The 15,358-nt window shown below is 42.1% G+C and overlaps 1 protein-coding gene across 6 annotated transcripts in view; it reads left to right on the top strand.

Moving 5' to 3' along the window:
* The window catches only part of tenm4 (teneurin transmembrane protein 4), a gene marked incomplete at both ends in the record, with an annotated part of 418,773 nt that overhangs the window by 382,276 nt on the left and 21,139 nt on the right, over positions 1-15,358 (top strand). For all 6 annotated transcript variants that reach the window (XM_080731250.1, XM_080731249.1, XM_080731248.1 and 3 more), the window contains one exon: positions 1,629-1,899. In XM_080731250.1, coding sequence (XP_080587376.1) covers positions 1,629-1,899 — 271 coding nt within the window. The remainder of the gene's footprint in view (positions 1-1,628; positions 1,900-15,358) is intronic.

Here is a 15,358-nt window from a genome sequence, read left to right as displayed (position 1 = left end):
GGCCCTAATAATAATAATTCATTTTATTTATAACGCACTTTACATTCAAAAAGAATCTCAAAGTGCTACAGTACAGGGTTAAAAACAAGGCATAAAAACAGCAATAGGCAGACAATCGATTTGTTATACTAAAACGGGTCCAAGACTAAAACTAAACAACACAGGGCAAGAACAGAGAGGTATAGAGGTTAAAGAGGTAGGTTTAACCTCTATACATCCATAGATGTAAGGAGGGAAATCTTGTATTGGGTCCCGAAGGCAATGGGGAGCCAGTGAAGTGAACATAATGGTGGAAGAAATACTTTTTTGGGTTTGTTTTTTTTGTTTTTGTAAATGAACGCTCAGCTGCTTCAAAAGCATCAAAAGTAGCAGATTCGCAAGCTCGTAATACGGAGATCTATACTATTTTTGATATTTTTGAATTTGAATCCTGAAAAAAGTTTTGGAGATTTCCACCAGAAAATGTGTTGAAAACTTTCAAAAAAATTGCAGGTCTACAAGCTCACAAGGGGTTGCATCTGAATTGGTCGTGAGCTTGTAGATCGGCTATTTTTGAATAGAGGAAGCATAAAATATGGCTTAATTGGTTTATGTATATTTTGTAATAATAATAATCTACAGTAAATCTAACTTGTAACTAAATTCAAATAACAGTAGTGCAGAGAAAAGTACAATATGTGCCTATGATTTAGTCGATCAGAAGAGATTAAAATGGCCGTACACGAGTAAAGTATAAGTGCCTCAAAATGGTATCGTAAATGTACTTTTCACCACTGGTTTCGGGCCATTGAAGTTGTGGATCCTTTGCAAATAAAAGGCAACATAAAAAGGAGTGATTCCTAATAGAGAGAGAGGAAAATTGGATTAATTCTCTGCCGACTGAAAATCCCTCCAGGACTGAACAAAGAATTGATGTTGAAGTGTCTCTCGTTGTATTAAACAAAGCTTAAAAGTGGTATTTCCAGTTTTGTCTAGTATCGTCCGATCAATATCAAGTACTTGGTGATGTTATACAAGGTTCTCCTCCTATTGTGGGATCACTTGAAAAATATCGCAAATTGCAAACGCATCTGAACTTCAAACTCATTTGAACCATAGACTCATCAAAAACATCTGTCCTTGCTTCTGGCCACTCACACTGCTTTCCTGTGAGGGGGCCTTGTTTTTTTTTTGATTAGTTATTTCATTTTTTTTCTTTCTTTTTTTCATTGAACCTTGTATAACATCAAAAAGCACTAGATATTGATTGTGCGATACAGGTGTTTTCGATGAATTTATCATGGTCAAAATGGAGTTTGAAGTTACAAAGGGTTTGGAATGGGGCACTTCTGATAAAATGAATATCCAATATCTAAATATTGAATCAAGACGATAAACATGACCCAAAACATGTTGCGGAATCAATGGGGGTAAATTCATTGTAATCAAATTATAGTCTTAAGAACGCGACAAAAACTAAAAATATTATTGAATTCAAGGCTTCATTGCATGAGTAATGAATAGAAAAAAAGTAATTTTGGGAGTGAACTACTCTTTAGTACAATACATCAGTAAATTCACTTAGTTACTTTACACCACTGAGTGAAACACGTACATTTATCTCCCACCACCCTCTCCTCCAACGACAGGTTCTCCACACGGCGTTCGGCGAGGTGTACCTGGACACCAACCCCAGCTTCCAGCTGGTGGTGGGCTACCAGGGCGGGCTGTACGAGCCGCTCAGCCGGCTGGTGCACATGGGCCGCCGCGACTACGACGTGCTGGCGGGCCGCTGGACCACGCCCGACCACGAGGTGTGGAGCCGCCTCAACGCCAACCACATCGTTCCCTTCAACCTCTACATGTTCAAGAGCAACGACCCGCTCAGCAACAACCTGGAGATCAAGTGCTACATGACCGGTAAGCAAAGCAATTCAATTCAAAAGAGCTTTATTGGCATGAGAAAATGTACGTTTACATTGCCAAAGCAAGTGTCAAAAATAAAATAAAAACTGTTGAAAATAGGGAACAACTCCATTGAGGTTTTAGATTTTCTTTGCATAATTCAGGGCTATTGAACACCCTTTACGTCTGTGTGTTGGTTAAAATAATATTGAACCAATGAAAAGTAGTAAAAAGTGCTTCGGTCAAAACCTCCTAACTCCACTTGAGCACATTTTCCCGAAAATGAACATTTTGGAGTTGGGAGGTTTCGGCCCGACACCAGAGATATATAGTTGGAGTGGGTACAGCATGGTGTAAACAGAGCTATGTCGCATTGTGTCATTAGTGTGGTTGCCCAGCAGGGCAACACACTGTAGTCGAGGGGAATTATTTTCTAGATAAACTTGTTTTTGTGAATAGGTTTTTAACTTGAATCAGATGCAATTGGAAATTGGAGGAAAAACAACTGCTAGCTCGGGTATTGGTTGAGCTTCACATGACAGTTAGCTTGCTGCAGAATAGTCTCGTTGGCAACCACACTTGCAATTTCCAATTGCATCTTATCTAATTTTATATATACAGGGTATAAAGCTTTTGGAACAAATAGCAGCATTGTTTTTTCTCAATACAATTTAAATTGTATAAGAAAAAAAAAGGTAGCTACTTTGTTTCATACTGTATGTGCAGTAGGTCTCTAGATGTCAATCCATGGTTTTTAGTCCTTAGAGTGGTTGTGTTCCAGTCTCTATCCTTCTTTTATCGCAACAGTCCACAAATCTTGCTGCTGTGTTCGCACATTGTTGTATTTCTCCCAGTAGGTATGGGAGTTTTTTGTCATTGGTCATGTTTTCAAACTCATTTCGGGCGTATGTAATCTGTGGGAAGTATGCGTCTCTGATGTCTTGGTATAGTGGGCAGGTGGTTAGAAAGTAATCTTTGGTATAGTGGGCAGGTGGTTAGAAAGTAATCTTTGGTATAGTGGGCAGGTGGTTAGAAAGTAATCTTTGGTATAGTGGGCAGGTGGTTCGAAAGTAAGCTTTGGTATTAGTGGGCAGGTGGTTAGAAAGTAAGCTTTGGTATAGTGGGCAGGTGGTTAGAAAGTAAGGTTTGGAGATGGTGGTGGTTGTTGGAGCCAGGGGCCACCGAGCCCGTGATTTAGTGCAGTGGTTCTCAAGCTTCTCAGGCCGTGACTGACAACACAAAAATGGTCATATTTGAACTTGGGACCCCCCACCCTGATAAGCACTTGGAATTGTAGGAGTTGGCTTTACATTTGGCTTTACATTTAATCTACAAGCTCACAGGTGTTGTGAGGCGTTGTGAGTTTGTAACTCAGTAAAGACTTGCTTTTGGCCAGTGGCATAGTTTGGAAGAAATGTCATAGAGCTTTGAAACAGGAGAAACAATCAAATCAATTGTTCACTAATGCGGGGGAAAATGATTGAAATCTATCCAATTATAATAGAGGCTGTTGTTGACAGATGCCAAGGGAGGGTTTTCCCGCGCAGAGAAATCAATAGGAAAAAAGAAAAGAAAATGAAAAATAAATGTCAGTTTCACGTACAGGGGAAGAGGAATCGAAGAGGCATACGTGTGAATTTTTAGAGCATGTTTATTTTATATCCATTGTGTTCTGGTTTGCAGCTAACATAAGCTCCTATTTATCAGTATCCCAATGCTACACAATTTTCAAGGTTTTAAAGAAGAAAATACCAATTAAACGAAACGGGTATTTCTTACATTGATGCTTCTACATATTATCATGCAAGCACCAGTTAAAGTTACTTTCCATCCCTCATATACTGTATGCACAGTGCACATCCCATAACCCACACACTGCACATCATTTTGGAGCTCATATCTTTGAACGGGTAAGGGCTAGTTAAACTAAAAGGCGACATGCAACATTTCCCTCACTCTGCTTCACCTCCTTGCAACTGTGCATTTGTCTGTGAGTCTGTGCGTGCATGCGCGTGTGCAGACCAGGTGCGTGTGTGTATGTGTGTGTCCACTATCATTTTGAAAGTGCTCAAAGGGAACAATTTCCTAGAAATATCCCATGGTTCTGTTGTTGCTTTGTGCCTGGGAGGAGGTAGATGGCAGAGAGAGCACCCCAGAGAGAGAGAGAGAGAGAGAGAGAGAGAGAGAGAGAGAGAGAGAGAGAGAGAGAGAGAGAGAGAGAGAGAGAGAGAGAGAGAGAGAGAGAGAGAGAGAGAGAGAGAGAGAGAGAGAGATCGCGCACAGTGGATGCATAGAAGCCCCAGCCACGGGTTGTTGTATGAACCTCCATGGCTGGAAGACAAACAGGTAACGTTAAAGATACTTTGTGGAAGGTCAGGCTGAAACCTTGTATCTCGTATGTATTTATTCATACAACAGAGTGACACAAAAGTATAGCGAAAATAGCAAATCTACAAGGCAAGCTCAAGACGCGTTGTTGTTGAAAGTGGTTTCTATTGAACCAATATTGAACCAATGAAAAGTATTGACAAGAGCTTGTGTGACTAAATTGAGTGAGAATGGCGTCGACAGTCCAGCCATGAATGCAAATGATATTACTCACTGAAGTGATGAAATTAGACACTCGTTTTGGTATGTACGCAACGAGGTAAACATTGCAATATACAGTATGACCGTATCTATATATCTATCTATCTATCTATAGCAGTGCTTTTCAACCTATTTCATATCGAGGTCCATTATATTTGGGCATTTGTTGAGATGTAGCCTCTCAGACCCAAAACTCGGAATATTTTGTTATCGCTGAAAACGATTTTTTTTTTTTTAAGATTTGTTTTTGGGCTTTTTATGCCTTTATTTGATAGGATAGAAGACTGACAGGAAATGGGGAGAGAGATGGGGAATGACATGTGGCAAAGGTCGCCCGGATCGGGAATCGAACCGGCGACGCCAGCAGGCATCATTGCCTAGTATGTGGTATGCGCCTTGACCACCAGGCCAGCGGGCGCCCCCTATCTGAGCTGTGTTGAGTCAGAGTGGAGTAGAAAGAGAGCCCAGTCCCGTTTTCTTCCCAATAAATCAAAGAAAAGAGAACAGAGAGTTTATTTTTTTCCCTGCTGATTCACTTTCAGGTTCACCTGCGGGGTGCCGAGTTCAGATCAGCTTTGAAAAGGAGCTATTACTGTATGTCACCAGTTCTCAAACCTTTTCATTTCAGGGGCCGCTTCCATTTAGTGCACTCTCAGAGTCATAGCCCACAGGCACACCAACACCGGAGGATTTATCAGGTTGCGTCAAAGCCATTCAATGCATTCGCGCTGCGTACAACGCGACACCCTCTCTTTCAGAATTACATAATCTGCCCCACGTTCTTTCTCCGCTGTACGTCACCACCAGCATAACCTTGCGTAGCCAGGCTTACTCATCTGCGAAGAGAAAGGGTAAATCTTGCTCTTTCGACGAGTCATTCTTTTGACTATGAGCGTACGTCACGGTTACTGAGGTTAGTGTTAGGTTTAGGCATAGACGTTAACATTCACCCACGTCGGAGGGTTAGCTACTCACCTGCGTCGGCAGGTTAGCTTTTCACCAGGTTAAAATTCACCCGTGTCGTCACTTCCGCCACTTCTATTAGAACAACGCACAGGTCTTGTTTGAATGCACAGTAGATATTGGTAACAGGAAAAAAAAGAAAAAAAAGAAACACAGACAGGATATTAGATAACCACATAGGATTAGAAGACACAAGACTGGGAAAAGCAAAGCTCATAATGTCACATTTGAGCTGGTTTTATATTACAAGAAACAATTCAACAGCAATTCCTTATTTTGTCCTTTGGGGAATTCAGTCTGTGGAGAATGAATCCAATTTGCTTTTCTCTGTAAGAGTAAGGAAGTCGCTCCCTATCGTATTTTATTTGCAAGGGATTCACTACTTCAATGATGCCAGACCCACTGAGACCCAGTGGTGGAAAATAACATTATAGGACATTAACTCTGTGAATAAAGTACTATACTTAGTCCTGCCATTGTCAAGTCAGTATTAAATACTGACTTGACAACTTGCACTGACAACATTTTTGTCAGTGCAGCCTGATTACGGATCCCACTGGAGAAGATGGATGGAAACGGTATATAGCGCTCGTTTTCACCAGCGTCGGCAGGTTAGCTACTCACCAGCGTCGGCAGGTTAGCATTTCACCAGGTTAACATTCACCAGCGTTAGTTTTACTGAGGTTAAGGTTAGAGTTTAGGTTAAGGGTTAGGGTTAAAGTTAAGGTTAGGTTTAGGTTTAGGTTTTGGTGCACCTCTGCCGTGGACGCGGTCCAAGTGACTACAATGGAGCGCTCCCTACCTCCGGTTCAGCCAATCACAAGCTTCAAAAATGAGTCCGGGGCGTGGTTATCCATCTTTCCCAGTGTGATCCATAATCACGTGTCAGTGCATTGTCAGAACATTGTCAGTGAGAAATTAGGGCATTTTTCAAAGGTGTTGTTACGCAAATGCGATTCAGTTTCTGTTTTGTTACTGAAACGTGTTGAGGAGTGACACTTCTTTTCTGTAACGAAAAGAGAAGAATTTGCAATACAGGGCTAAACAGTGAAAAGGGGAAAACATGCATTTACAGAATAAAAACAGGAAAACATCAGGAAATCCTGAAGAGTTGGAACTAGTTTTTACCGCACTAGTACAGTACTTGAGTAAATGTACTTAGTCACTTGCCACCACTGAAGCCCTTCTAGGCGTGCTGTTACAAACGAACACCTGTCCCGCGCACTGTGATACTTGCACTAGACAGACGTTTTCAGCCTGTCCGTGTACACTGTATATGTCCCTATCAAACACACCATAAATAATAATAACTTTCCCATGGTTTTTGCCAACGTAGCAGAACTCGCACCCAGTACCTTTTATCTCTTAAGTGTCACCCTTACAGTGAATACATTTTTTTTATTATTATTATTTTATAGTTTTTTTTTACAGGCAGTATTTCCTGAGAGTGGAGGCCAAGAAATGCTGGCGTTGCATATCGTTGCTGTCGGGCAGAAAACCTCTTATCTTCATGTGTTGACTTTTTGTGTTTCTTTTCGTCGCGTTGTGAGCTTGTAGACTGGCTATTTTCGGGCAAAGAGATTTGGCATAGAGTGAAAAAAAGTCTGTATTAAAGAGGAGGTGCAATAGTTTTGTTCTTTTTCTGGTTTTCGTGTGTCTATGAGGTTGACACTACTTTATTAGACCCCCTGGTGTGGATTTTATGAGCAATTGATTATGTATTCCCTTTGTATTTTGTATTTCTTCCTGGAGGCTGACACCTTGTGGCTCAAAAATGCCGATCCAAAAACAGTGATTAAATGACATCATATAATCATCCCCTCCCCTTTTACCATTCACCCGACACTGTGGGTGTGGCTAACTTCAGCTGGGTCACCACCCACCATGACAACCAGGCATACTTAAAGGGCCATGAAACAGAAAATCACTTTTTCTATAAATATATATGATATCAATGAGTCACTTGTGATAGGGAGCAGTGATATGGTTCAATTTGCCCATAGGCTTGGGGATTCAGAGCTTTCTGCTGTCTCTGTAGCTATTTCTGTGTACTTCCAGTTTCTAGGTCAAAAATAAATATTTCGCGCCACTCATTAAATATTAGCTCACACTGTTCTATTGTGCAATGTGACGTAGGCATATCTAATTAATATTAACGTTTGTTTAATATAGAGTTGTATCAAGGGGGGCATGGTTTCATTCTGCCCTCGTTGTGGCGTCTCGTTGTGTTGTTCAGAGCATAGACTGTAGGGCTGTCGCAGTGGGGCACTTGTTGATTAGATTCGGCAACTCCATGTTCTATAACCAGTTAAAATGTGAAAGTATTTTACAAACAAGCTGTCTGAGCTTTTATCCATGGACACACTTTCTCCAGCTCTGGACTGTTTACCACGGAACCGAAGAAGGGACGCTAAGCTATCGCCGATAGCTATTTTCTGTGTAGTGTGTGTGTGTGTGTGTGCGCGTCGTGACAGTGTGCGCGCGCGCACACACACACACAACGTCCACACACGAAAAATAGCAGATCTACAAGCTCACAACGTTGTGAGCTTGTATATCAGCTACGTAGCTATGTAGCCGAGCTAAATAGCCGTAGAGCCGAAACCAACGTGTTTACATGAGAAGCTGCTGCTGCTACGGCTATTGGCTCGGCTACGTAGCTGATATACAAGCTCACAACGCGTCACTTTCGCGACGCGTTGTGAGCTTGTAGATCTGCTATTTTTCGTGTGTGGACGTTGTGTGTGTGTGCGCGCGCGCACTGTCACGACGCACACACACACACACACACACACACACACACATTACACAGAAAATAGCTATCGGCGATAGCTTAGCGTCCCTTCTTCTTCAGTTCCGTGGTAAACAGTCCAGAGCTGGAGAAAGTGTGTCCATGGATAAAAGCTCAGACAGCTTCTTTGTAAAATACTTGCCCATTTTAACTGGTTATAGAACATGGAGTTGCCGAATCTTTATACTTTTTACACCTCCAATGGCTGGTTTTAAAAATTGATTCCGAAATGGAAACAGCAACAAGTGCTCCACTGCGACAGTTTCGCTCTGTCTCTCTGATAGTTCTAACACAATGATGTGCACGCATTACTCCGCCCCCTCCCCCACAACAGCAGATAACCACGCCTACATTTCAGATTTCTTTTCATGTTCTGAAATCCCATAAAACAAATAAAGAGGCGGGGTTTCTTATCCCTTTAATGAACTGGTGGGTGTAGCCACATAAAAAACACATTTTAACTCTTTCTGTACAATCTTTTTGGAAAAAATCCTCCTAATATAATCATAACACCTGATAATCATATTTTAGCATCTTTAAGTACGTATTTGCAGGTCCGTCTTACCAATTAGAGGGTTTAAAGGGCACCGGATATGCAGCTTGTTAAATAAAAGTTAATTGATCCCAGTGCATGGCGGAGGATAATTTCACGATAAATTCAAATTTACTCAAAGTGTTTTTTTTATTACGATAAACGATAATAACGATTATCCTCCCATCCCTAGTTTGCACCCGACATAGACGATTATTATGTACAGTATGCATCATTTCTTACCAAACTATCTCTCATATAATTGTTAGAAGAAATAAATGTTATTAGCGAAAAATAAAATAAAATACAATCATAATAATAAGAGTGGGAAAGGTCTTTCCAACCACACGATTACCTGAAAAGTATGTGTCAGTGTTCCATTCTCTACAGTAGGTTCTGTTTTTAAGGGGACAGCTCACAACGGCACACTGTGGGGAAGACTCTTACCAAACATACTGACACCAGCATTAAAATAGCATGGCGAGGGATTCTTCATGCCTGGTATTATTGGCAAACTTTTGCTCTAACACCCAGCCAGCCCTACTTGGCAAGTTTCCATTCACCTAATAATCTCTCAAGACAGATTCTGCAAAAACAAAGGACATTTGTTTCCCCCTTTTAGTTTTTTTTACCGAATGGGTTCCCACCCACCCAGATTGCCATCCACCTGATGTGTTGCTATCACTAATTGGTAGAAGTAAAATAGGTAAATCGGTCGTGTCTCGCAGGATCCTTATACCCTGTGGTGGAGAGTAGCTGACTACACTTACTCAAGTAGGCTACTGTATATTGAGCTACTTTATTTAAGTAAGTACATTTTACTTACTTTAAGTCTTCAACACGATTATTTGACAGCTTTAGTTACTGTGCTACAGTAGTTACTTTGCAGATTTAGATTATCATTTCAAAACATGCATTAACTACTCAAGCCCTATTTTTATAATTTGGTTAATCGAAAATAGCCAACGTATTGTGAGCTTGTAAATCAGCTATTTTCAACCGATTCTTCTACATTTTTGAACATTTTAGTACTGTACACAAACTTTTATCCTGTAAGTATATTTTGACGGCAAATACTTTAACATTTTTTACCCAAGTAAAATTCCGAAAACAGGCCTTTTACAGAGTATCTTTTATATTGCACTTACGTTAAAAAGAACAAATGTGTACTTGTTCCATCACAGTGTTTACCTGTCTGCCCTAAGCACTATAAGGCGTTCGGCTCCGCGGTCCACCATTAAGGACTGGCTCTCTGTATGAATTCACAAGCAGACGGTTGGGTGTACCTCAGCGGTCTCTGCCTCAATTGTGATTGATGGCGCTGACATTTCCATTCCATTCACTAAATTGCCAGGGTCCTTTCCTTCATTGTCCCTCAAACAAATTCTTATCTATCTATAAATGCGAGAAGTCTCTGCGTGTGTGTTTGTAATCCGCGTATCTCGAGAACCGTTCGTCCCACCGGCTTCAGATTCGGCACGCGCGCTCCCCGCCGCGGCACGGAGTGCAGTGCCGGGCCTCGACCCGACCCGACGCGCGGTTTTCCCTAACCGGCGCGAAACGTTCGGAATCTCCTTATGCGGGGCTGATTGTTGACATCAGGCTGTTCCGGAGGAAATCGGCGCAAAATCGGTCATTGTGACATCACTGCAGTGCCGGGCGCAAGCGCTGACTCATTGTGACATCACTGCAGTGCCGGGCCTTGCCTCGAACCGACAGATATCTCCGTATATGGGCATAAGACTGAGAACTCCATATATGGGCATATGGGCAGATACAGAGATCTCCATACAGTATATGGGCATATATAGACAGATATCTCCGTATATAGGCATAAAAGGGACACAGACTGATACAGAGATCTCCATATATGGGCATATGGGCAGATACAGGGGCAGAAATCGGTGCAAGCGCTGACTCATTGTGAGATTTGTGACATCACCTCATAAAAGGCTCTGACATCACGTACGCCACATGAGTCAACAAAAAATCTCTGTGAGTGTGTATGTATGTAATCCGCATATCTCGAGAACCGTTCGTCCCACCGGCACGCGCGTTCTCCATATATGGGAATAAAATGAATGCCTGTATGCGGAGCTGATGTCTGACATCAGAGTTTTCCGCAACCGGTACTGTGTGTCCAGAGATCTTCATATATGGGCATAAGTGGACAAAGGCAAACAGATGGTCAAAACGGGTCCTATGACAACAGGTATATTGGGGTTTGCATTATAGGGTGGGGCATTCATGGGGTTTGCATTAAAGGGTGGGGCATTCATTCCCTATTTCAAATTCGGCACACGCGTTCCCCACCACAGCAGGTAGTGCAGTGCTCGGCCTCGACCCGACCCGATACACGATTTTCTGTAACCAGCACGAAAGGTTCGGATTCTGATGTCTGACATCAGGATTTTCCGGAACTGACACTGTGTCTGCATAGATCTCCATATATGGGCATAAAATGGATGCAGACAGACAGATACAGATATCTCCATATATGGGCATAAATGGACACAGGCAAACAGATGGTGAAAGATCTCCATATATGGGCATAAAGTGGACGCAGACAGACAGATACAGATATCTCCATATATGGGCATAAATGGACACAGGCAAACAGATGGTCAAAACGGGTCCTATGACAACAGGTATAATGGGGTTTGCATTAAGTTTGTCTCCTCCTCCATCTGTTTGTCTGTGTCCCTTTATTCCCATTATGGAGATCTCTGTATCTGTCTGTGCCTCCGACTGTGTTGCAGACACAGTGCCGGTTCCCCCTTTAATGCAAACCCCAGGTTCGGATTCTGATGTCTGACATCAGCATTTTCCGGAACTGGCACTGTGTCTGCATAGATCTCCATATATGGGCATAAAATGGATGCAGACAGACAGATACATATATCTCCATATATGGACATAAATGGACACAGGCAAACAGATGGTCAAAGATCTCCATATATGGGCATAAAGTGGACGCAGACAGACAGATACAGATATCTCCATATATGGGCATAAATGGACACAGGCAAACAGATGGTCAAAACGGGTCCTATGACAACAGGTATAATGGGGTTTGCATTAAAGGGGGAACCGGCACTGTGTCTGCAACACAGTCGGAGGCACAGACAGATACTCCATATATGGGCATAAATGGACACAGGCAAACAGATGGTCAAAACGGGTCCTATGACAACAGGTATAATGGGGTTTGCATTAAAGGGGGAACCAGCACATGTGTCTGCAACACAGTCGGAGGCACAGACAGATACAGAGATCTCCATAATGGGGATAAAAGGGACACAGACAGACAGATACAGAGATCTCCATATATGGGCATAAAATGGACGCAGATAGACAGATAACTCCATATATGGGCATATATGGGCATAAAATGGACCCAGAACTATATCTGCAGTGATCTCCATATATGGACATAAAATGGACGCCGACAGACAGACAGATACAGATATCTCCATATATGGGCATAAATGGACACAGATGGTCAAAACGGGTCCTATGACAACAGTATAATGGGATTTGCATTAAAGGGCGGGGCATTCATTCCCTATTTACATAGTTCCCGAGTTGGCCAGGTCGCCGACTAGACGCTGGGCCGCCCGAACCCAGCTTCTATTTAAAAAATAAGCCTTGCCGGGTCGGGCGCCACAGTGTGGCATTGCCAGAGCTGTGACAGATGTGCCTCCCTCAGCAGCAGGTGTCACTGCCATGATGCATCTCGTCGGTAGGACATCGTCCCTGTGTCGGGTGGAAAACTCATATGTGACCAAGTCCAGTGCTTTAGGGCAGTGGTTCTCAACATGTGGGTCGGGACCCCCAGGGGGGTCCCCAAATTATTTTGGGGGGGGTCCCCATCAGATGATTAACTTAATGTGTAACATTGTTTTCTCACTAAACAGTGAACAAACTAACATGAAGTTTAAGTGTATAGAGGGTATCTGCACATTTCTAAAGTGACAATTGAAGGACTTTGTAATACATCTGAAATGACATATTATACATTGGTCAAATATTAGAGGCTGAAATTGTGGAAATAGCCGATACATGCTCACAACGCCTCGCAAGCATGTAGATCTGCTATTTTCACAATAGAACCATGTTATACAAAATGTAATGCCTCAACTCTTAGTGCTCGTCAGGGAGTGGGGGGGTCCCCCAGTTAAAATGTGATTATTTTGGGGGTCACGGCCTGAAACGGTTGAGAACCACTGCTTTCGGGCACAAAGGGGCATTGGTCTTTTTCAGCTTTTTGCAGATCATGAAAGTACAGAATTAAAATCTGGAAATATTTGAAGAAGATATGCCTATTTGAATGTCGTTAAACCTCGAACCAAGAATCTGAGTAAAGGGCTCTCCAAGTTTATCACACTACAGGCAATCAGGTAAGGGGTGTGAACAATGGATTGTTAACTCCACCCACATCACCCGGCTCGCCCTAACCTTCTGTAGCTGAAACCTGAGAACAATAGCCACGCATTTCTACTTGAATTTGGGGGGCCACTCTATAGTTATCTCCATCCACTTGTAGGTTTTACACAGTATGATTAGTTTGTCCTCAATAATGTCCTGGGCTGAATTATGGTCTAACTCTCCACTGATTAATGAAACACATCCTAAGAGCTTGTGCTCTTATCAGCCGGATGCTCAAAACAAGCAAACCCCTTTCCTTTATACAAACATGTAAACACTTCACCTTGCCAGCCTGTCTCCAATTATCTTCTCACAAAGACACTTCCATGCCAGGGACCCGTGCACATGCAGAACAAACTGAAACAAAGCCGGTGCACTATAAAGGACTGGCACAGGAATTATCCTATCAAACATTAAAAGTATGAAGCAGGCCCTAATAAGTAGGGACGGAGTTTGTACATTTTTATTGAGCCCACTATTGAGAGTTTTCTAATATTTTGTGGAAAGACAGAGAGACGATGAGTTTGTGGCTGACCACCATCTAAGATGAAATGAAGTAAAACATTTTCGCCTATCATTAAAAACAACCATTCATGAACTTGTTAGAGCTCGAAACCCGAACCGCTACAAACTCAGTAACAAAGACATGTTATCAAAAAAGCTTTTGGGCTTGTCGTCGAGTCTGTTATAAAGCATAGCGGCCCATGACTTCATGTTTAAGGCCTAGAATTATTGAATGCTTTAACTAGGGATGGTCCGATCAGGTTTTTTGGAACCGATCACCGAGCACCGATCACAAAAGTTTGATCACCCGATACCGATCAATCACCGATCCGATCAAGTTATTATTTATATATTATTTATATTTTCTAAATGTTAATGTTTTAACTTTAATTCATTCATTCACTCATGAATTCATTTATATATTTGCCTTATAGTTATTTACCAGCATTACTATGTATTTATTATCATAGCAGTAACTAATTATTCCTTCAGCACTGTGGAAATCAATACCCTCAAGTGGGCATCCAAGAACTGACAAGAGCTGATGGTTGAGTTCAGTCATATTAAAGACATGTTTATTAACAGACTGAAAAATAGAATAGCACTGTATAATACGGCTTTGATCGGATGCACCGATCCGATTGGATCGGTGAATTTACCTTTTGATCTAAACCACCGATTATCGCCGATCACGCTTTGATCGGCCCGATCCGATCCATTGCCGATTGATCGGTAACATCTCTAGCTTTAACCAGTGAAAAATAGCAGATATACAAGCTCACAGCGCGGCACTCGAGCTTGTAGATCTGCCATTTTTGAAAAAGTCATAAAAATGTGTGCAAATCTTTGAATATATGTATTTTCAAAGCGAACGTTTGTAACTCAAATTTTGCTTCTGGCAGGTCCCCGGAAACTAAATATGTTAAATGGGGGTCTGTGGCCAAATACATATCATTTTGGGTTAAACAATCAGAGACAGATAGATTTGATAGTACTATTCATAATATATAGCCAGTTAACACTTATTGCACGTTAACAATTGACTCTGGACTCTGGACAAATCTATCAGAACAGAAGAACACACATACTGTACAGACTCTGTACTATCAATGACAGTGGGACGCATGGGCGTCACACCAAATTCTGGGCCCTGGGTACAAGGCCCCCCCATGAATGTTAACTATTGAAAAATAGCAGACATACAAGCTCACAGCGCGGCACCGAGTGCCGCGCTGCGAGCATGTAGATCTGCTATTTTTGAAAAATCGTGAAAATGTGTGCCAAGAAACCTATGTTTCCGTGTCAGTGATGCTCAAACTTTTTCATGAGAAGGACCCCCCCATCTCAAAATATTTAGTTCCAGGGACCCCCCAGAAGCAAAATTTGAGTTACAAATGTTCACTTAAAAAATACATATATTCAAAGATGTGCGCACATTTTCATGACTTTTCAAAAATAGCAGATCTACAAGCTCGCAGCGCGGCACTCGGTGCCGCGCTGTGAGCTTGTATATCTGCTATTTTTCAATAGCTAAAGTTACTAGTCCACCTTGGGGCCCTGGTAACTCAGTCCCACTTTCCTACCCCTTGTGACGCCCCTGGTGGGACGCACACACACTCTCTCTCTCTCTCTCTCTCTCTCTCCTCTCCTGTTTCCACTGCATTACA

This window comes from Nannobrachium achirus (genome assembly GCF_963921795.1).
Source record: "Nannobrachium achirus genome assembly, chromosome: 8".
Taxonomy (NCBI): domain Eukaryota; kingdom Metazoa; phylum Chordata; class Actinopteri; order Myctophiformes; family Myctophidae; genus Nannobrachium; species Nannobrachium achirus.
Note: the sequence above shows the minus strand (reverse complement) of the source record. Positions and strands in the feature narration are given on the sequence as shown.